Genomic DNA, 23,298 nt, shown 5'->3' on the forward strand with positions numbered 1-23,298 from the left:
CCATGGGAGCCCAAATATAAACAGACACGCCACGCAGCTGACACGCTTGCTGGACTCAGTAAACTCTGCTTAACTGAAGTCTTCGTCTCAGACTGATCCTTGTGTTCTGGGAAACTTAAGTCCAATATAAGAAGGTTCGGGAATTAATGAACACCTTTCATCATATAAATCTGAAAAACAGAGGACACGTTAAAGTAATGTTAGGAAAGACCAAACACACAACTGGAAGAAAATCAGTTTTATTACGAAACTATTCAGCAAAATTCACTCAGAAAACTAAAGCTTCTTCTTTATCTGTTCAATTGTACAATATATCATTTAAAGGACATCACAAAGTATCTGATCTGGTATTAAAGGCAGGAGATCAAACAGAACCAGACATTCAGCGTTAGCGTTTCTCAGCGCTGGTTCCCAGACTCGGGGTCAAACGTTAAAACCCAAACCCCTTAGATCAGGGCTGTCAAACTCATTCTCACTACAGGGCCACCCTGTGAAATGAAAATCACATCCAGGGCCAGACATGTAGAGCTTATTGACATGCTTTTTATTGAGAAAAGTCAAATATCTTTGACTGTATTACTGAATGTTGCTTTTTTTTGCCGTTTGTCACAATTTTTTTGTCATTTTTCTTGCTTTCTCCGACACATTTGTTGCATTTTTGTTGACATTAAAGCCCTACAGAAGTCAGCAAAAAAAGGTCCTTAGCAAATCAAGCAAAACAAACGTTTTTTAAAAGCAGGCTACCACACAGTCGACTCACAGAGACCGGTTTCATAGCCTAAATACAAAAACACTATGCTTCTGGGGGAATTTCGGAGTGTCAAAGTCGGCAAATCTGCCAAAGTCTGCTTTAAGTGTCGGAAAAACAGTTTCCCGTCTTTTCGGGAACTAGATTACATTTATTGTTAACCTAAATTGGTATATGGGCCGGATAAAAACCTGCAAAGGGCCCGCGGGCCTTTTTGAGTTCAACGCAATCTCACGGCAGTTCGTGAAATGGTCACGTTATTTAATCTATCGATTCGTGTACACGGACACATTTTTCTCGTTTTTTTTTGCGGTGGCCAGCACGTAAATGTGATCACAGCATGACTACGGTAGTGAGTAGTTGTTGTGTGTGTGTGTGTAAGATAACAATTTCTGTCTGTCTAGAAACTAGAAGACACCCCTGTGATGATAGGATAAAAGCTTGAGGGAGAGAACAGATCAGAGCTCAGTCAGAGCTGGTCCACAACTTGGTGGACCAGCTCTGACTTTATGTCTGTTGCGAGGGAAACTTAGTCTCTGCTGTGTTGTAACTCTTAGGCTGGCTACACACTGGCTGCCTGCGTGGGTTGAAATGCCAAAATGCCATGTAAGGAGGTTGGTTGGGGGGGGTAGGATAGGTCAAACAACACAGGACTTTCACCCAGGAGACTGGGGATCGTGGCCCACGTGTGGCGTTTTGTTACCCCGTTGTTTTTTTCCTAATCACAACCGTCCCGTTATTGTTGCACGTCACCCGCGGCCGTCTCCCGGCGTGTGACGTTTCCTAAACTCAACCGTCACTTTCTTCTTGCGATAACACGGCAAGTGGCGTGTATGTGTACGTCCGCTGTATACAGCGTAGACATACACGCGGATAGCTTGATAGCACGTTGAATTTTTGTATATGTGCGACTGGGTGTAACTCCGTAAATTCAATCATCAAAAGGGTATCATGTGTTTTTTATGCGATACCGGTGCTAAAATGATGCTTTTAAAATGGTGCCTGAACCAAAACTTAAAAAAACATGTCCCGGGGTGTGACGTTTGCTTTCCCTGTTCATCTTTTCCTAAACCCAACCTCCGTATAGATGCTTCCCATTTCGTGCTGGCCACCACGAAAAAAAAACAAGATTAACGTGTTCTTGTACACGAATCGATAGATTAAAAATAACGTGACAATTTCACGAACTGCCGTGAGACCGTGTTGTTGAGTTTGACACGTGTGCCTTAGATCCTCAAGCAATTGTTCAAATGACACAATCTGAAAAATTGGGAACCACTCGACTGAGGAGAGAAACAGCTGGATGCTAGCGTGTTAGCTTTCAGCTGAGTTGGTCTCTAACAATGCTAACAGATACCTGAAGACAGAGGTGTAGTCTAATGTATTGTAGGAGGTATACTGTACCACTTTTCTTACATTTTTTTTTTAATAAATCATCCTGTTCGCTTTCTTTAATAATGTGGAGTTCCTCAGGGAAGCGTCCTGGGGCCTCGGTTGATTCTATAAAACCTGATATAAACTGTCTTTAATAATCATAATAATAAAATAATAATAATAATAATAATAAATATATATATATATATATATATATATATATATATATATTTATAAAATAAAAAATATTCTTTTCTTAGTGGGCATACTGCGTATACCAGCGTATTACGTGGACTACACTACTGCCTGAAGAAGAGAACAAGATCAGTTGAGTCATATAAAACTTTCACAGTGTTGGGATTATGACGTTATTTGTTTAAATTGTAGTAGAGGAATCAAAGTGCCGCGAAACCAAAATGAACTACAGCTAAACTTAGCAGGATGAGCATGTGATCCCAGAACGGCTGTAAATACCAACCATCAATTCACAAAAAAACTAAACAAATCTAAAATATTCACAACAATATTATCTACAAAAAATAAAATAAAAAAAAAATCAACCTTAATGATCTCACAAGAACAAAACCTTTTTCTTCTTCGACCAAAACAAATCAAAATGTTTCAGCATCAACAGATTAGTGCAATCAGAGTTACAACAAGACACAAAGTCAACTTCAAACCAAAGAGTTTAACTGATGAAGTCTGTTTTAAGGCTCCGACACACCAACCAGACGCCGACCGTCGGCAGTAAAGCCAGTCGGACTGATCAGTCTCCCCGAGTTGGTCCAAGTGTCTCAGAACACACCGAAGCGATGCCGACTTGAGCGTACGTTCTGTCCGTGCGCGAGACGTAATACGTCTCCATAACAGCAGGCGACGCTAATCGGTGTTGTCGCCCAAAAAATTAAAACTGGAAATGTGTCACGTGGGTCTGGCTGCTCCAGCTGACCGATAATGGCGGCTCGTTCAGAATACGATCTCATATTGTCCTAAGATAGTTCACCGAAACGTGTTTCTGGAAACATCTGAAGAGAGAAACAGGCCGTGCAGCTGCTGAATCTGTCTTCATTTCAGATCAACAAAGGTCAGTTTAGAAGATGTTCATCAGATGTTGAGAGGCTCTAGTCACGCTCATCCCGCTCCCCATTTCCTGGTTAGCTCTCCACCAATCAGATGGCTCATTGAGTCAGACTACCGGCAGTGCCCGCCCCTCCAATTATACATGTCAAATCAGCCAAAATGAAGGCCGACGGCCCCACGGACGGACGACGGCACGAACACACCGACCAGACTCGAGTCACCGACCTCCCAGACTGTCAGACGGACGATTATCGGGTTGGTGTGTCGGAGCCTTTACAACACACAGACTGCTGGTAGAGATTAATAAATCCTGTTCTCTGTCTTTAATAATGCGGAGTTCCTCAGGGAAGCGTCCTGGGGCCTCGTTGTTTCTATAAAACCTGATATAAGCAGTCCAACATTTAGTAAATTATCTTGTTCTCCGTCTATTCCAGAGTCAGATGAGAAGATGGAGGTCCAGTACATTACACAAGTCTTTATAATTCCAGATTGCAGCGTTATTTCCAGGAAACTTCTAAAAGGAAATTATCAGGAGATCACTGAGCGTTACAATTTGTTTCCTTTATTTCCCTATATAATCCCATAAGGTCCCTTGAACCCTTAAATACCTGGAATAAAAAAGAGAGGAAATGACCTCCTAGGAAGTTACGGCCTTGGGTCCAGGACAGTTTATCATTTTTAACATTTTTTAGGTCCAGCACTGGGTGTTTGCTGCCTCTGCTGCCCCCTGGTGGCAGTTAGTCTGCTGCATGAGAAGCGATTAGTGTCAGCAAACAGCGTACCCCACAATATCACAATGTCTACAATGTAATTTATGCAGACTGATGTCATGAAGTGGTGTATGTCTGGCACGCCAATTCGTATGCCATTATTGCCGTGTTATGAAGACACATACTCGCTGTTTAGCCGTTTGCCTCCATTGACTTACATTACCTTGCACTAGCGTGTGAATTGACACCGTAGGGAGTAGTATGAACGGGCGAAAATCTGCATAGGGAGTGGCGATAACACGGCAAGTGGCGTGTATGTTTACGTCCGGTGTATACAGCGTAGACATACACACGGATAGCTCAAAATGCGTACAGATAACACGCCACTTGGCTTACGAAAGTGGCGTCAAACTTAACAGTAACAAAAATGTCACTTGTCATTTTTTTCGCCAATCTGTCAAACAAAGCGACAAAAAAGCAGAAAAAACATCAAAAAAGCGTCAAAAACGTTGAAATAAAACGTTGAAAGAAAGCGGAAAAACTAAAAATTATTTAAAAAAATGTTGAAAATAGTGCTAACATATCTTTAGCCAGGAGGACAACACGAGGTTAAGAAGGGCTTGTTTACTGCTGAGGCCATATGGTCAAAATTAAATGACTATTTCACTAGTGAATTGCTGTTGAACGACAAAAACCACTGGATGGGAGAAGGGTATTTTACAATAACTTTGAATGCACCATGAGGCTGGTGAGTTTCAAGTGAACGCACCGTCTTTGTTTTTCCGACAATGGCAGCTGCAGACTGTTACGTCCTGGTGTTGGACTCCTCTACGGTGAAATACAGTCACACCGTTTAACGTTAGCTGTCAGCATGTTAACTGGGTTTAATCCAAACGATAGCTAACGCTAGGCTAACGCTAGATGCTGCCAAGTGCATTATGTTAACTAGCGTCACGTGCAGCGATGCTTCTGTTCCCTCTAACGTCCGTTTCGGAGCATCAGAGAGCAGCGCTGGCATTTCAGTGGCACCGAAATCTGCGTTACTATTCGGTCCGGTAGATACTGGTTGTTTCCTCGGTACCCAACCCTAGACATCAAGCACTTGTTGAATTGAGGTTCAGGGCGCTGTCACTACCCGATGTGAGTGGAGTGCAGATGTGAGTCGCGCATGCTCAGATTTAAACGGTTTATGGCATATTGCTAACGTTAGCTCAAAACGCCATTCAAGTGACAGCATTCGTTGTGTTTGATTGCTAACGTTAGCTCAAAACGCCATTCAAGTGACAGCCTTTGTTGTGTCTGATTGCTAACTTGTAGCCAGCAGTGAACCAACTTGGTTATGTAGCTCCATTTTTACTGTTTTGACATTACAGAAGTCTCTCGTTACCAGGTTCTTGGAGGCTACTTGTCGCAAAGTGACGCATGCGCGACTCACATCTGCTCTCGACTCACATCGGGTAGTGACAGCGCTGCGGCAAAAAACAGGCGGCGCTCAGCAACATAAAAGCTACGAGCAAAAACGCTCGACTCTGAAAGCTGCTAGAAAAAGCCGCCCAGGCTGCTAAACACGCTCTCTCTGATTGGAGATTTACCGAGTTCTTCCCAGGAAACTACTGGCGTTTAAATGAAAGTACTAGACATTGATCTGCTCGTTTATTCAGTGATTAAGAGTTAGTGAACGGAGGATCTGAAGAGAAACAGCAGCGTTCAGATGCTGTACGCCCTGAAAGTTAGCGCCGTGATTGACGCGAGGAGCACCAATCCCCTGAGGCTGGGGGGCGGGACTTAGTTCAAGCGGAGGTCAAAAGGCTACTATCCTGCTGATGAATCAACATGCTGAGGTCTCTGATTGGCTGCTGGGCTGAAGCTGAAGTAGAAGAAAGGCTGAAGTGGGTTTAGAGCTATTAACTGTCACCTTTTTTTTGAGTTACTTTTTTAAGTGTGAACTCACCGCAGACTGTAAACAAAGTATAGCCTGAAGTAAGACAGTCTGTGTTTCACAGGAAGTTGCTGTAAAGACGACTGATGTTGGACCCTCGTCGGGATGCTTTCTTTGGTAGGTGGTCTTCACGCAGAGCGGGACAGACGGAGGCAGCAGCGAGCGGCGAGCAGCGAGCGGATGAAGGCACAGACGGGTTCCTGCTCCATGAGTTTAAGGGTTAAAGATGGCCAATCAGAGGCATGACTCAGCTGCTGTACATTCAGTGTTCAAGCAGCAGCTTCACATAAGGTCACTTCTTACATTCTTCTTCTTATTTACACTAGAAAAATAGGGTTAACAAAATAAAAGCATCTCGGTCCCTTCAGGAGGTTTGTTTCGGCCCTGCAGGAGAAAAACCAGATTTAATAACATCATAATATCTCCAATGAAATGTCAGATCTTCAGTCCAATCCACCGGTCGACCGATCCACCAGTCGACCGATCCACCAGTCGACCGATCCACCCACCGGTCGACCGATCCACCCACCGGTCGACCGATCCACCCACCGGTCGACCGATCCACCCACCGGTCGACCGATCCACCCACCGATCCACCGGTCGACCGATCCACCAGTCGACCGATCCACCAGTCGACCGATCCACCCACCAGTCGACCGATCCACCAGTCGACCGATCCACCCACCAGTCGACCGATCCACCAGTCGACCGATCGATCAGTCCGGTGTTACTCAGTGACCCGAGCCTCCTGCGGCTCACCAAAGTTGAACCCTCGTGTTGTCTTTTTTTTTGACATTTTTGGTCCCTTTTTTTGGTTTATCAGTGTTTTAAGCCCCCAAAGTCGTCGTCCAATTTCAAATTAAAACTTTTTCAACACTTTTGTCGCTTTCCCCCGATGTTTTGGTGAGTTTTATCCAAGCTTTTTTGTCACTTAAAACACACACACACACACACACACAGACAGACAGATGCACACACACGTACACACACAGACAGACAGACACAGACACACACACACACACACACACACACATACACGGTTGAAAGAAACCAAACCAATTGATAAATGGACAGCAGGACAGTTGAGAGAAGTTGTTTGTCTTCTGTCCTAACTGACCAACTGGACCGTGTCAGATTATAGAGGAAGCGTAGTTTGGAACGTCTGCTCGGCGTGCGTTACGCGTGCCCGTCAGGGTTAGTCGATACTGAAAGTACCGGTACGTTGCAGCCCTAATCAGACGCAGCTTTTTGGACAGTCAGCCTGTTTGGGCTGTGGTTTACCTGGGTTTAGGACCGGAAGACGTGGACGGCTCGGACCACGTACTGGCGGCAGATGGGACACTCGCTCATCCTCTTGCCGCACTTGGTGCAGGTGATCATGTGACCGCACTCCAGCAGGACGCAGTCGATGGGGGAGTCCATGCAGATCTTACAGAGGTTCTCCTCCACAGCTGCAGAACCATCGCGGCCGGACTCTACGGGGGGAGACAGAGAAGTACGGGGCGCTGTGAGGGACAATAGTCAGGATACAGAGATGTACGGGGTGCCGTGAGGGACAATACTCAGGACACACAGATGTACGGGGTGCCGTGAGGGACAATAGTCAGGACACAGAGATGTACGGGGCGCTGTGAGGGACAATAGTCAGGACACAGAGATGTACAGGGCGCTGTGAGGGACAATAATCAGGACACAGAAGTACGGGGTGCCGTGAGGGACAATAGTCAGGACACAGCGATGTACGGGGCGCTGTGAGGGACAATAGTCAGGACACAGAGATGTACGGGGTGCCGTAAGGGACAATACTCAGGACACAGAGATGTACGGGGCGCTGTGAGGGACAATACTCAGGACACAGAGATGTACGGGGCGCTGTGAGGGACAATACTCAGGACACAGAGATGTACAGGGCGCTGTGAGGGACAATAGTCAGGACACAGAGATATACGGGGTGCCGTGAGGGACAATAGTCAGGACACAGAGATGTACGGGGCGCTGTGAGGGACAATACTCAGGACACAGAGATATACGGGGTGCCGTGAGGGACAATACTCAGGACACAGATGTACGGGGTGCTGTGAGGGACAATACTCCAGACACAGAAATGTACGGGGTGTACAGACAGACAGGCTTGTGATTGGGATCATTTTGGCTCCACATAGAGAGGAGTCAGTCTGTGTTTGGGATCATTTGAAGATGTGAGGAGGATCTTTGTTCCGTTAACTCACCTGCAGCGTTCACAGCGTTGGCCGCTGAAACACAAACAGACAACATTAAATATACATAAACAGTACACACATATATACTATACATGGGTGTTTGTGTGTGTGTGTGTCTCTGTGTGTGTATATATCTGTGTGTGTGTGTGTATATGTGTGTGTGTGTGTGTGTCTGTGTATCTGTGTGTGTGTCTCTCTGTGTGTGTGTGTGTCTCAAAAAAAAAACGTCTAAAAACTGTGTGTGAGTGTGTCTCTGTGTGTGTGTGTGTGTGTGTGTGTGTGTGTGTGTGTGTGTGTGTGTGTGTGTGTGTGTGTGTGTGTGTGTCTCTCTGTGTGTGTGTCTCTCTGTGTCTCTGTATGTGTGTCTGTCAGCAGCTGCTGGTACTGACCCCTCAGGTTCTGCTGGTCCTGGTACAGCCGTCTCACTCTCTCCATCAGCTCCCACTTCTCACAGCAGCCTTTATAGTTGACAAAGTTCCTGGCCAGGATCTCCTTCAGCTGGCGCACGCTCAGCACCTCGATGTCCTCCAGACCGCTCAGGTCCGACAGAGACGCCCGGCGGCCCGACACCGGGGCGTCCTCGGGGTCCGACACCTGACGGACCAGAGAGAGTCAAGCACACAATCCTCACAGAGATATTTACTGAAATATGAAGACAGACAGGTAGACAGACCGAGAGACAGACAGAGACACAGAGAGACAGACAGACTGACAGAGAGACAGAGACACAGACAGACAGACAGACTGACAGAGAGACAGACAGAGAGAGACAGACAGACAGAAAGACAGAGAGACAGACAGACAGACAGAGACACAGAGAGACAGACAGACAAAGACAGAGAGACAGACAGACAGAGAGAGAGAGACAGAAAGACAGACAGGCAGAGAAAGAGAGACAGAGCGAGAGAGACAGAGACAGACAGTTTACCTGGTCTTCGTCCTGATCATCGGGCTGGGTTAGGGTCTCTGTGGGCGGGGCTTCAGGCTGGTCGGCGGGTGGGTCCGGGGGTGGGACAGGGGGGTCAAGGGTGGGGGCGGGGGGGTCAGGGGTCAAGGTGAAGATGCGAGGGGTCACAGCAGGGGGGTCCAGGGGGGTCAGGGTCTCGGGTGCGGAGTCACTGGACGGAGAAGACTGCTGACCCAGGACCAGCTCCACCAACTCCTCCTGAACAACAGAAACACTCTCAGGACTCAGGCCTTTGGGTCACAGGACCCCTTAACACTCAGGGATCAGGCCTTTGGGTCACAGGACACCTTAACACTCAGGGATCAGGCCTTTGGGTCTGGGACCTTAACACTCAGGGATCAGGCCTTTGGTTTCGGGACACCTTAACACTCAGGGATCAGGCCTTTGGGTCACAGGACACCTTAACACTCAGGGATCAGGCCTTTGGTCACAGGACACCTTAACACTCAGGGATCAGGCCTTTGGGTCACAGGACACCTTAACACTCAGGGATCAGGCCTTTGGGTCACAGGAGAACTTAACACTCAGGGATCAGGCCTTTGGGTCACAGGACACCTTAACACTCAGGGATCAGGCCTTTGGGTCACAGGACACCTTAACACTCAGGGATCAGGCCTTTGGGTCACAGGACACCTTAACACTCAGGGATCAGGCCTTTGGTTCACAGGACACCTTAACACTCAGGGATCAGGCCTTTGGGTCGCAGGGACACCTTAACACTCAGGGATCAGGCCTTTGGGTCACAGGACACCTTAACACTCAGGGATCAGGCCTTTGGTTCACAGGACACCTTAACACTCAGGGATCAGGCCTTTGGTTCACAGGACACCTTAACACTCAGGGATCAGGCCTTTGGGTCACAGGGGAACTTAACACTCAGGGATCAGGCCTTTAGTTCACAGGACACCTTAACACTCAGGGATCAGGCCTTTGGGTCACAGGGGAACTTAACGGGGTTTTCAACCTGCAACCTTTCCCTAATGTTCTAACTGTCTGGTAACAAAAATGTCCAAAAAGGGAACAAGTGACCAAAACCTTAAAAAAAACATCTAAAAACTGTGTGTGTCTCTGTGTGTGTGTGTGTGTGTGTGTGTGTGTGTGTCTCTGTGTGTGTGTGTGTGTGTGTGTGTCTCTGTGTATCTGTGTGTCTGTGTGTCTCTCTGTGTGTGTGTGTGTGTCTCTGTGCGTCTGTGTGTCTCTGTGTGTGTCTCTGTGTGTGTGTGTGTCTCTGTGCGTGCGTCTGTGTGTGTGTGTGTGTGTCTCTGTGCCTCTGTGCGTGTCTCTGTGCGTATTGTGTGTGTGTGTCTCTGTATCTGTGTGTGTCTCTGCGCGTGTGTGTCTCTGTGTGTGTGTGTGTGTGTGTGTGTGTGTGTGTGTCTCTCTGTGTGTGTCTCTGTGTCCCCCCTCTGTAAGTGCCAGTGTGTGAGTCCAGACCTTCTCTCTACACAGGTGTGTGGAGACCTCGTGCAGGTGCAGGTAGTCCCGGAGCTCCTTCACCTTCAGCTTCATCAGCTCGGCGCGCTCCAGCAGGTTGCCGTAGAAACGCTGGCAGGTGTGACAGAGCCGGGGGCGGGGCTCCAGCTGGGCCGAGCAGAGGCTGCAGTAATCCTTCTTACAGTCCACACACACATGCTGACAGACAGACAGGAAGGGAGACAGGTAGTGAGACACACAGAGAGAGAGACAGGCAGGTAGACAGGTAGAGAGACAGGCGGGTACACAGACAGACAGACAGACAGACAGACAAACAGGTAGACAGAGACAGACAGGCAAACAGAAAAGTAGACAGACAGGTAGTGAGACAGACAGAGAGAGAGAGAGAGACAGGTAGAGAGACAGGCAGGTACACAGACAGAGACAGACAGGCAAACAGAAAAGTAGACAGACAGGTAGTGAGACAGACAGAGAGAGAGAGAGACAGACAGATAGGTAGACAGGCAGAGAGAGACAGACAGGTAGACAGGCAGACAAGCAGACACACAGACAGACAGGCAGTCAGACCGACAGGCAGAGACAGACAGACAGATAGACAGACAGAGAGACAAAGAGAGAGAGAGTCCAGAACGTTAAAGAAAGAGACAGAGGAGTGGTGATCCTTTCTGGTTTGTTTGGATTTTTCTCCGTGTGAAACGAAACCAAATACAACTCTCCACGTTAGCGTGTGTGTGTGTGTGTGAGCGTGCGTGTGTGTGTGTGTGTGTGTGTGAGCGTGTGTGTGTGAGCGTGTGTGAGCATGTGTGAGCGTGTGTGTGCGTGCGTGTTTGAGCATGTGTGAGCGTGTGAGCGTGTGTGAGCATGTGTGAGCGTGCGTGCGTGTGTGAGCGTGTGTGAGCATGTGTGAGCATGTGTGTGTGTGCGTGTTTGAGCGTGTGTGCGTGCGTGCGCGTGCATGAGCGTGTGTGAGCATGTGTGCGTGCGTGCGTGTGTGTGCGTGTGAGCATGTGTGAGCGTGTGCGTGTTTGAGCATGTGTGAGCGTGCGTGCGTGTGTGAGCGTGTGTGAGCATGTGTGACGTCGCGTGTGTGTGTGAGCGTGTGTGAGCATGTGTGAGCGTGTGCGTGTTTGAGCATGTGTGTGCGTGTGCGTGTTTGAGCATGTGTGGCGTGCGTGTGTGTGAGCGTGTGTGTGTGTGTGTGAGCGTGCGTGTGTGTGTGTGTGTGTGTGAGCGTGCGTGTGTGAGCGTGTGTGTGTGTGCGTGTTTGAGCGTGTGTGCGTGCGTGTTTGAGCGTGTGTGTGTGCGTGTTTGAGCGTGTGTGAGCGTGTGTGTGTGAGCGTGTGTGAGCATGTGTGAGCGTGTGTGTGCGTGTGTGAGCGTGTGAGCATGTGTGAGCGTGCGTGTGCGTGTTTGAGCGTGTGTGAGCGTGTGTGCGTGCGTGCATGAGCGTGTGTGAGCATGTGTGCGTGTTTGAGCGTGTGTGAGCGTGTGTGTGTGAGCGTGTGTGAGCATGTGTGAGCGTGTGTGTGCGTGCGTGTTTGAGCATGTGTGAGCGTGCGTGCGTGTGTGTGTGTGAGCATGTGTGTGCGTGTGAGCGTCTTTGAGCGTGTGTGAGCATGTGTGTGCGTGCGTGTGAGCGTGTTTGAGCGTGTGTGTGTGTGCGTGTGTGTGTGCGTGCGTGTGTGAGCGTGTGTGTGTGCGTGCATGTGAGCATGTGTGTGCATGTGTGTGTGTGCGTGTGCGTGTGAGCGTGTTTGAGTGTGTGTGTGTGTGTGCGTGTGTGAGCGTGTGTGAGCATGTGTGTGTGTGTGTGTGTGTGTGTGTGTGTATGTGTGTGTGTGTGTGTGTGTGTGTGTGTGTGTGAGCATGTGTGTGTGTGTGTGTGTATGTGTGTGTGTGTGTGTGTGTGTGAATGTGAGAGCGTAAAAAGAACGATTTTGAAGTGCAGATATTTGAAGTTCGTCTGCTGTTTTTGAAGGTCTTGTCGTGTGTTGTGACACATTCTTGCCTTTCTTCATTACTTTGTTCTGCCGTCTCTTTCTTACAAGTTTTTTCTTCAATATTTTTTTCCAATTTTTCCAAAGTTTTTGTCTCTTATTTGAATGTTTTGTCCCTTTTGTCGCCTTCCTTCGTTCTACTGTGTCTTTTTCTAAGTATTTGTTACTATTTTCGACCTTTCTTGCCTGCCTTCCTTCTTCCTACCGTCTTTTTCCAGGTTTTCTCTCCTTTTTCCATCATCATCTAAATGTCCTCCAGGTCCAAGGCTGTAGTTCAGTAAATCTATCGCTGACAGCGCTGTATTCTTCCTCTTTATAGAGACTTTTTGGGGGTACTTGGCTTAAAAACACTGTTCAAAGGGGGAACATTATAGAGAACAGCCTGAGAACCAGAGGTCTGCAGTAGTCCTGTCTATACTCTGTATATCACATTGCACTTCTCTGCTCCGTTTCTACTTCTGGTTGGACGCAAACTGCATTTCGTTGTCTCTGTACTTGTACTCTGCACAAAGACAGTAACGTTGAATCTAATCTAAACTGTACGTTCCCTCCAGAGTGCAGCAGGCGGGCGGAGGCGGAGGTGGCGTTACCTTGGTGGCCGGTGTGTCCAGGCGCCCCCCGCACGCCTTACAGGACGGTTCAGACGGAGACCCTGACGGAGACGGCTGGCTGTTGAAGCCTGAGTTAGTGTAGGACTGATGACGTCGCTCCGCTGCAGGCTGTCCCACACCCTCACCTGAGTCCATACACAGCCAGTTACAGCAGGACGCAAACATACCTGGAATACACACAAATACACACTGTAACGAGGGTTAAATACTGCACACACAGCCAGTTACTGCAGGACGCAAACATACCTGGAATACACACAAATACACACTGTAACGAGGGTTAAATACTGCACACACAGCCAGTTACTGCAGGACGCAAACATACCTGGAATACACACAAATACACACTGTAACGAGGGTTAAATACTGCACACACAGCCAGTTACTGCAGGACGCAAACATACCTGGAATACACACAAATACACACTGTAACGAGGGTTAAATACTGCACACACAGCCAGTTATAGCAGGACGCAAACATACCTGGAATACACACAAATACACACTGTAACGAGGGTTAAATACTGCACACACAGCCAGTTACAGCAGGACGCAAACATACCTGGAATACACACAAATACACACTGTAACGAGGGTTAAATACTGCACACACAGCCAGTTACTGCAGGACGCAAACATACCTGGAATACACACTGTAACGAGGGTTAAATACTGCACACACAGCCAGTTACAGCAGGACGCAAACATACCTGGAATACACACTGTAACGAGGGTTAAATACTGCACACACAGCCAGTTACTGCAGGACGCAAATACACCTGGAATACACACAAATACACACTGTAACGAGGGCTAAATACTCCACACACAGCCAGTTACAGCAGGACGCAAACATACCTGGAATACACATTGTAACGAGGGTTAAATACTGCACACACAGCCAGTTACTGCAGGACGCAAACATACCTGGAATACACACAAATACACCCTGTAAAAAGTATTAAATACTCCACACACAGCCAGTTACAGCAGGACGCAAACATACCTGGAATACACACAAATACACACTGTAACAAGTATTAAATACTGCACACACAGCCAGTTACAGCAGGACGCAAACATACCTGGACTACACACAAATACACACTGTAACAAGTATTAAATACTGCACACACAGCCAGTTACAGCAGGACGCAAACATACCTGGAATACACACAAATACACCCTGTAACAAGTATTAAATACTGCACACACAGCCAGTTACTGCAGGACGCAAACATACCTGGAATACACACAAATACACCCTGTAACGAGGGTTAAATACTGCACACACAGCCAGTTACAGCAGGACGCAAACATACCTGGAATACACACAAATACACACTGTAACAAGTATTAAATACTGCACACACAGCCAGTTACAGCAGAACGCAAACATACCTGGAATACACACAAATACACCCTGTAACAAGTATTAAATACTGCACACACAGCCAGTTACTGCAGGACGCAAACATACCTGGAATACACACAAATACACACTGTAACGAGGGTTAAATACTGCACACACAGCCAGTTACTGCAGGACGCAAACATACCTGGAATACACACAAATACACACTGTAACGAGGGTTAAATACTGCACACACAGCCAGTTACTGCAGGACGCTAAAACATACCTGGAATACACACAAATACACCCTGTAACAAGTATTAAATACTGCACACACAGCCAGTTACAGCAGGACGCAAACATACCTGGACTACACACAAATACACACTGTAATGAGGGTTAAATACTGCACACACAGCCAGTTACTGCAGGACGCAAACATACCTGGAATACACACAAATACACACTGTAACAAGTATTAAATACGTCACACACAGCCAGTTACAGCAGGACGCAAACATACCTGGAATACACACAAATACACACTGTAACAAGGGCTAAATACTGCACACACAGCCAGTTACAGCAGGACGCAAACATACCTGGAATACACACAAATACACACTGTAACAAGGGCTAAATACTCCACACACAGCCAGTTACAGCAGGACGTAAAACATACCTGGAATACACACAAATACACACTGTAACAAGGGCTAAATACTCCACACACAGCCAGTTACAGCAGGACGCAAACATACCTGGAATACACACAAATACACACTGTAACAAGTATTAAATACTTCACACAAAGCCAGTTTTGAAACTGTTACAGCCTTTACAGTGTAGTGTTGTTACATTGTCCGACCTAAAGAATCTGACCAATCTGACGTTTTTCTCTCCTGTGCGCGGATCACTGTAGACCAAACCACATGGTAAAATCTGCTGTTTTTGGGTTCTTTTCTCGTGGTCAGATAGTCGTTACCTAAAGCACCTGGAAAATACATTTATATGTATGAATTAGTACTTGTGCTAACTTCGGCGTTTTATTTCACAATAAATGTTAGCCGAATGGACATATATGTCTTTCTGATTAATGGAAAATATAAAGTTTTGTATTTGGGTGAACAGCTGTTTAACGGCTAGCCAGACTCCGTTAAATCTATCAAAATGTTAATGAAGGCTTGTCCCACGACAGTAAACACACACAGACACACCGTAAAGAACTGTTCTGAAACTATCAGAGCTTTACCAAAAGATATATGACTACATTTAACTGAGCAGATGTTGCACTTAAAAGTTATTTTACACTGTGACATTGTTAACACTTATATAAAAAGGAATCTAAATACTTTTTCACCGCTTCACTTCACCAAACTACCTAGTAGAAATCGACCTGTTTATGTTCCTTTCTCGTCGTCAGACATATGTAAAGTAAATAGCCCAGTTAAATAGACTTGTGCATAGTAGCAAGATCTTCTGATGAATTCGGCTTCATGTTTCACGAAGTAAGACTCTTATTTAATTAATCATCAGGCATAGAGGACACAGACAGGGCAGCGTTGTTTATTACTTACCTAAAGTCAGGTTTACATTTTAAGACAAAGTTAAACCGTTTTGTGTTAACTGTTTATGCCGAATTATTTAAAGTCAATAGATAAAACGTACACAATCTCAATTAACGTTTTTGTAAGGATTATCTGTTTACAGTTGAGTCAGACTCTGTTAACTTGAACATTTTGTGAACGGAGTCTGGTGTGTGGAGTCTGGAAAGTAAAAACTAACAACCAGCGTTGTTTCAGGTTTACATTTTATTAAAATAAATACTGTTTTGTGTTAACTGTTAGTGCCGAATGATTGACTGTCTCTAGATAATAGGTACACAATCACAAGTTAACGTTTTAGTGAGGACTATCTGTTTACAGTTGATTCAGACTCTGTTAACTTCAACAATTTGTGAACGGAGTCTGGCGTGTGGAGTCTGGAAAGTACCCTGGGCTGCTAGCAGGCTAAAGGCTAGGCTAACATTAGGCTAGTTAGTGAAGTTTTTATAAACTTACGAGCGAAACAAACACAAACAGACAGAGAAGACAACAGCAGGAGCAGTTAGATCGGGTTAAACTAACTCGGATAACAGCCTAACCAACAATGATTATCGACACAATGAGCCGTCTTACCTGTAATAATACGGACAGCTAGCAGGTGGCTAACTGACCGAGGTTAGCTAACACTAACTAACTTAGTTAGTGGTCGAAAGGTCCGGCTGCTAGTTTCTCAACATGGCGACGTCCTCACGGTTTAAACTCAGGGAAAGAAAAACAGAAAACAGACTCAAGTCTGAGACAACAACACAGCAACGGAACCAGGAAGAGCCAGGAAACCAAACACACACACACACACACGCGCACGTACGCAAGGGCGGACACGGACACATATACACACGGACACGGACACATATACATACACACACACACACACACACACACACACACACACACACACACACACAGACAGACAGACAGACACACACACACACACACACACACACACACACACACACACACACACACACACACACACACACACACACACACACACACACACACAGACAGATAGACAGACAGACACACACACACACAGACAGACAGACACACACACACACACACACACACCCACACACACACACACACACACACACACACACACACACACACACACACACACACACAGACACGGGACACAAGGACTTTGTTCCTGAAATATTAAGACTTGTTAAATGTGAATATTTTATAGTTTCTTCTCTTCTCTGGGACAGGAAACTGAACCTTCCCTCCTTCCTCCCTCCCTCCTTCCCTCCTTCCTCCCTCCTTCCTCCCTTCCTCCCTCCTTCCTTCCCTCCCTCCTTCAGTTTTTCAATGTCTATTTTTCCATCAGATTGTGACCTGGACATTGGAACCTTCTATCTGAATAATATTATTCAGATGGTACCTGTTTTAATAACTCGTTCGGTAAACAACCTCTAAAAAGACATTAACAAAACGTGTATCTTTATTATGACATTTATCAAACAGGACTACTGTACACAAACATGAAGCGGCAATCAGACTCCGCTGCCGATGATGGTGTTGCTTCCAGAATGCAGACAGAAGGAGAAAGCTTAATAGTCCAGTAGTTATCCAACCTGTCCTGGTGAGATTAGGTTAGTCCAGTAGTTATCCAACCTGTCCTGGTGAGATTAGGTTAGTCCAGTAGTTATCCAACCTGTCCTGGTGAGATTAGGTTGGTCCAGTAGTTATCCAACCTGTCCTGGTGAGATTAGGTTGGTCCAGTAGTTATCCAACCTGTCCTGGTGAGATTATGTTGGTCCAGTAGTTATCCAACCTGTCCTGGTGAGATTAGGTTGGTCCAGTAGTTATCCAACCTGTCCTGGTGAGATTAGGTTAGTCCAGTAGTTATCCAACCTGTCTTGGTGAGATTAGGTTGGTCCAGTAGTTATCCAACCTGTCCTGGTGAGATTAGGTTAGTCCAGTAGTTATCCAACCTGTCCTGGTGAGATTAGGTTAGTCCAGTAGTTATCCAACCTGTCCTGGTGAGATTAGGTTAGTCCAGTAGTTATCCAACCTGTCCTGGTGAGATTAGGTTAGTCCAGTAGTTATCCAACCTGTCCTGGTGAGATTAGGTTAGTCTAGTAGTTATCCAACCTGTCCTGGTGAGATTAGGTTAGTCTAGTAGTTATCCAACCTGTCCTGGTGAGATTAGGTTGGTCCAGTAGTTATCCAACCTGTCCTGGTGAGATTAGGTTAGTCCAGTAGTTATCCAACCTGTCCTGGTGAGATTAGGTTAGTCCAGTAGTTATCCAACCTGTCCTGGTGAGATTAGGTTAGTCCAGTAGTTATCCAACCTGTCCTGGTGAGATTAGGTTAGTCCAGTAGTTATCCAACCTGTCTTTCCAACCTATTGTGAAACGTCTGTTCTGTAGCTAGATGGCTTAGCTTGCTAACAGTTTTATGCTAACTAAACAGACTACTAGATCGTATTGTGAAACGTCTGTTTCCGGATGTTGACAGTTAGCAGTTCAGCAAGCAAGAAAGTTGTAGAAGAAGAAGGGGGCGTTCCAGTCTGCGAAAACGGGAACCCCCCCCCCAGCATGAGAACGCGTGGCTGTGGCTGCAGTTGGATGATATTGGATGAAGCCGCTAAACAGGATGTGAACTCATATCTCGGGGAGGCTTTTACATATCAAAACCAATCTCAATTCCTGGACTCATAACCCTATTAGGAGGAGGCTCAAGAAATTTGGTGACTTTTGACTACTATGGGGGGGCGCTATAATCACAGGAAGTAGGCTCATATCTCAACAACACATTCACGTATCGAAACCAAACTTGGTACATGGACTTGGGACCCCATCCTGAGGACGCACCATCAATTTGGAGTTTTTTTACCACTGGGGGGAGCGCTATAATCACAGCAAGTAGGCTCTTATCTCAGCAATGCTTTCACGTATCGAAACCAAACTTGGTACATGGACTTGGGACCCTATCCTGAGGAAGCACAATACATTTGGAGTCTTTTGACTACTATGGGGGGGCGCTATAATCACTGGACGTAGGCTCATATATCACTAACGCGTTCGTGTATCGAAACCGCACGTTGTACAGGGACTTGGGACTTGATTGTGAGAACACACAAGGACATTGGTGTAATTTGGCCTCTAGGAGCACTGTAACAAAGTAAATGAGCTTATATCTCAGCCATTCTTTATCCAGTTGCCATCAAACATGCTGTGAGTGCTTGCTCATGCCATGGCCCCCTCATTGCTGCTTGCAGCTATATTTCTGTTCAAATGTTTTACTTTCTCCGGTTCTGATTTGACATGTGTTTTTATTTTTATTTTTTTTATATTTAACATCAGGAAGAGGGACAACAGGTGAACATTAGCCTTTTGGCACATTAACAGGGATGTTGATCTATGTGCATTTAACCTGACAATTACTGAATGAAAGAAATCAAACTTAAAACACACTCACACTTCCTCAGACCAGGTTTCAACCACTGCGGTCCACCATGGTCCATCCTGCAGGAAGAAATAGTCACAATCAACTTCATACACCTTCACTCAGATCCTCCATTAAACATGAACCAGAGTTCCCTGGTTAGTGGCAGAGGAACTGTTTTGTCCATCTGTCCATACCTGAGAGTTTCCAGTCTCCAGAGAGGATCCTTAAGTCCTGTGGACAGCAGCTTCACTCCTGAGTCTCCAGGATGATTATAGCTCAGGTCCAGCTCCCTCAGATGGGAGGGGTTGGAGCTCAAAGCTGAGGCTAGAAAAATACAGCCTTTTTCTGAGATCATACAGCCTGACAGACTGTAAACACACACACACACACACACACACACACACACACACACACACACACACACACACAAGCACGCGTTAGACGCATTAGATGCTCATAACAGCAACAACTGTCACTGATGGAGAATAGTGTTCTGAAGTCCTGTAATAAACCTGCTCTTTGTATATCCAAGTGTAATGTCTGTTTCGTGGACAGAAACCTTATCCTGGTGACAAGCTCCAGAGTCAGCGAACCCCTTCAGTACAATATTGCTGCCACATCTAATACAGAATCTAGAAGGACTAAAGAGACTTAATATTTAACTTCTTACTCAGGTCCAGCTCTCTCAGACTAGAGGATTAGAAGCAGAGCAACTGAGGCCACTGTGTCCATTCAATAATTATTATATGAAGAAAATAAGAGCTCATGAAACAGCTGAACACCAACCTGAGAGTTTCCAGTGTGCAGTCTGGACTCTTCAGTCCAGCCGACACCAGCGCCACTCCTGAGTCCTTCAGGTCGTTGATACTCAGGTCCAGCTCTCTCAGACTAGAGGACTGGGAGCAGAGAACTGAGGACAGAGTTTTGCATCTTCTCTCTGAGAGTTCACAGCCACTTAACCTAAAGAGGAATCAGCAACACATGGGAAAACAATAACAAGAGAACGTTAATAGGAAGAAGAAATACTATATTTAATCTGGATAGTTCTGTGTGCACCTACAGAGCTTTGTTGGAGGCTTTGACCACTGGCAGCATTCTCAGAAGAGCCTCCTCTGAAGCAGAGTATTTCTTCAGGTCAAACACGTCCAGATCTTCTTCTGATGACAGTAAGATGAAGACCAGAGCTGACCACTGAGCAGGAGACAGTTTATCTGTGGAGAGACTTCCTGAACTCAGGGTCTGTTGGATCTCCTCCACTAGAGAACGATCATTCAGTTCATTCAGACAGTGGAACAGATTGATGCTTCTCTCTGCAGACAATTCCTCACTGATCTTCTCCTTGATGTACTCAACTGTTTTCTCATTTGTCTCTGACATACTTCCTGTCTTTGTCAGCAGGCCTCGTAGGAGATTCTGATTGGTCTCCAGTGAAAGACCTAGGAGGAAGCGGAGGAACAAGTCCAGGTGTCCATTTGGACTCTCTAAGGCCTTGTCCACAGCACTCTGGTAGAAACGTGTTGATTTGTCTCTGAAAACGTTAGACAGGCAGGTTGTTTTCCGTTTCTCCAATAGCAGGTTGACTCCAAAGTTGATGAATGTCAGATGGACCTGAAGAGCAGCCAGAAACTCCTGAACACTCAGATGGACAAAGCAGAACACCTTGTCCTGGTACAGACCTCTCTCCTCTTTAAAGATCTGTGTGAACACTCCTGAGTAAACTGAGGCTGCCGTGATATCAATGCAACACTCTTTCAGGTCTGATTCATAGAAGATCACGTTGCCTTTCTGCAGCTGCTCAAAAGCCAGTTTTCCCAGAGACTTGATCATCGTCCTGGTGTCTGGACTCCAGTGTGGATCCTTCTCATCTCCTCCATCATACTTGACATTTTTCAGTTTGGACTGAACCACCAGGAAGTGGATGTACATCTCAGTCAGGGTTTTGGGCAGCTCTCCTCCCTCTCTGATCTTCAACACGTCCTCCAGAACTGTAGCAGTGATCCAGCAGAAGACTGGGATGTGGCACATGATGTGGAGGCTTCGTGATGTCTTGATGTGGGAGATGATTCTGTCTGGCCTGCTTCTTGTCTCTGTATCTCTTCCTGAAGTACTCCTCCTTCTGTGGGTCAGTGAACCCTCTGACCTCTGTCACCATGTCAACACACTCAGGAGGGATCTAATTGGCTGCTGCAGGTCGTGTGGTTATCCAGAGGCGAGCAGAGGGAAGCAGTTTCCCCCTGATGAGGTTTGTCAGCAGCACACCCACTGAGGTGGACTCTGTAACATCAGTCAGGATCTCAGTGTTGAGGAAGTCCAGAGGAAGTCGACACTCATCCAGACCGTCAAAGATGAACACAACCTGGAACTCTTCAAACCTGCAGATTCCTGCTTCTTTGGTTTCACTAAAGAACAAATGAACAAGTTCCAGCAAGCTGTACTTTCTCTCTTTCAGCACATTCAGCTCTCTGAAGGTGAATGTAAATGTGAACTGGATGTCCTGGTTGGCTTTGCCTTCAGCCCAGTCCAGAGTGAACTTCTGTGTTAAGACTGTTTTCCCGATGCCAGCCACTCCCTTAGTCATCACTGTTCTGATTGGTTCCTCTCTTCCAGGTGGGGTTTTAAAGATGTCTTCACATATGATTGTTGTGTCTGGTCTGTCTGGTTCCCAGGATGATGTTTCAATCTGTCTGACCTCATGTTCATCATTGACCTCTGCAGTCCCTCCCTCTATGATGTAGATCTCTGTGAACATCTGATTCAGAAGGGTTTCGTTTCCAGCTTTAGCAATCCCCTCAAACACACACTGGAACTTCTTTTGTGAGTTGGATTTGACTTTTCGCTGGCATGATGCAAGAATTTCTGAATAAATAAAACAATGAAATCAATGAGGGGTTGTTGCAGTTAATGTCTGTGCACATTTCTGTTTTTCTGAAATAAATTTAAGATATTAACTTATTTAACATAACGTATTATTATTATTAACAACAACTGATATATTGTGTGTCTAAGTCATGCATCAATGAACTCTGTGGTCTCCAAAGAAACCAGAAGGTGCATGACTTAATTACAGAGGGATGGGAATTAATATTGTCCAAGTTGTTTCTCTCAGTGGCATCAGTGTGTGCAATTGTTAACCAGAAGAGTCAACAAAAACTGGATTGTCAGACCTTGTTTCATCAACTTTTTTTCTTGGCGACACATAACATTTTGTGTCTGTGGTATATGTTTGCTTTGGTAGCTTGTTCTGTTGTTGTAAGCACAATATATACGTCTATCTTTGGAGATAATAGGGAGACATTGGCTACAAAACTAATGTTTGTTGAAGACATTGTGATATGTTTGATTTTTTTGTTACATCCATTTTCCAATTAATAAGATTATGACTTACCTGCAGGTTCTGAGATGGTGTTTGATAAATTCCTCACTAGGTCATTCTGATTCATCTTCACTAAAACTATTCTGGTCACTTTAATGGTGTTCATACTGTAGGTCGAGAACATCTGGTCCACTATCTTCACCCTGTTTACATTCTCCAGTTTGCTTTTTCGGATTGCTGGGAAGTCTTCAAGGCCCCCATTCTGCTGCAGGTGCCACTTAAATTTTTCAAAATCCTCAGCTCCCAAATCTTCTAAAGTTCCCAAGACAACCTCTTGAGGCGTCTCCATCTTTGTTCCCTACAAAGATCCAAAAGAAAGCAAAAAAAACATTGTCACCTCATATACCTCTGTTACCTTCACTTTCTATATCTTTTTTTTTAGCTCCCCCCCCTAAGACATTGGTATTTTCCAAGCTTCTCATATTCATTCTTCAATTTCCATTCAAACTGTATTCATAGTGTCAAATAATAAGAGAAGTTATCTCAGGTCAG

At 45.9% G+C, this 23,298-nt stretch overlaps 1 protein-coding gene and 1 pseudogene across 4 annotated transcripts; both read right to left on the minus strand.

Moving 5' to 3' along the window:
* Positions 1 to 223: 223 nt before the first annotated feature.
* Positions 224 to 16,936, minus strand: rffl (ring finger and FYVE-like domain containing E3 ubiquitin protein ligase). Of its 3 annotated transcripts, XR_013501786.1 has the most exons (9): positions 13,721 to 14,622; positions 13,059 to 13,246; positions 10,472 to 10,669; positions 8,999 to 9,235; positions 8,460 to 8,664; positions 8,080 to 8,103; positions 7,133 to 7,326; positions 5,864 to 6,235; positions 224 to 3,716 (listed from the first exon to the last, which is right to left on the minus strand). XR_013501786.1 is itself a non-coding variant. In XM_078247257.1 (8 exons), the coding sequence occupies exons 2-7, from the start codon at positions 13,242 to 13,244 to the stop codon at positions 7,139 to 7,141; spliced, it is 1,038 nt and encodes a 345-aa protein (XP_078103383.1). In that variant the 5' UTR covers positions 13,245 to 13,246; positions 16,611 to 16,936; the 3' UTR covers positions 5,110 to 6,235; positions 7,133 to 7,138. The 3 variants fall into 3 exon arrangements, 2 of the variants coding, with proteins under 2 accessions (XP_078103383.1, XP_078103381.1); XM_078247257.1 differs by lacking the exons at positions 224 to 3,716; positions 13,721 to 14,622 and adding an exon at positions 16,611 to 16,936 and having other exon boundaries at positions 5,110 to 6,235; XM_078247255.1 differs by lacking the exon at positions 224 to 3,716 and having other exon boundaries at positions 5,110 to 6,235; positions 13,721 to 14,684.
* Positions 16,937 to 20,176: 3,240 nt separating this feature from the next.
* Positions 20,177 to 23,098, minus strand: LOC144515994 (protein NLRC3-like; annotated as a pseudogene). The gene is made up of 3 exons (XR_013501785.1): positions 22,819 to 23,098; positions 20,494 to 22,289; positions 20,177 to 20,393 (listed from the first exon to the last, which is right to left on the minus strand). The product of XR_013501785.1 is annotated as a protein NLRC3-like (transcript).
* Between the last annotated feature and the right edge of the window lie 200 nt (positions 23,099 to 23,298).

Source organism: Sander vitreus, chromosome 3 (assembly GCF_031162955.1).
Source record: "Sander vitreus isolate 19-12246 chromosome 3, sanVit1, whole genome shotgun sequence".
Classification (NCBI taxonomy): Eukaryota; Metazoa; Chordata; class Actinopteri; order Perciformes; family Percidae; genus Sander; species Sander vitreus.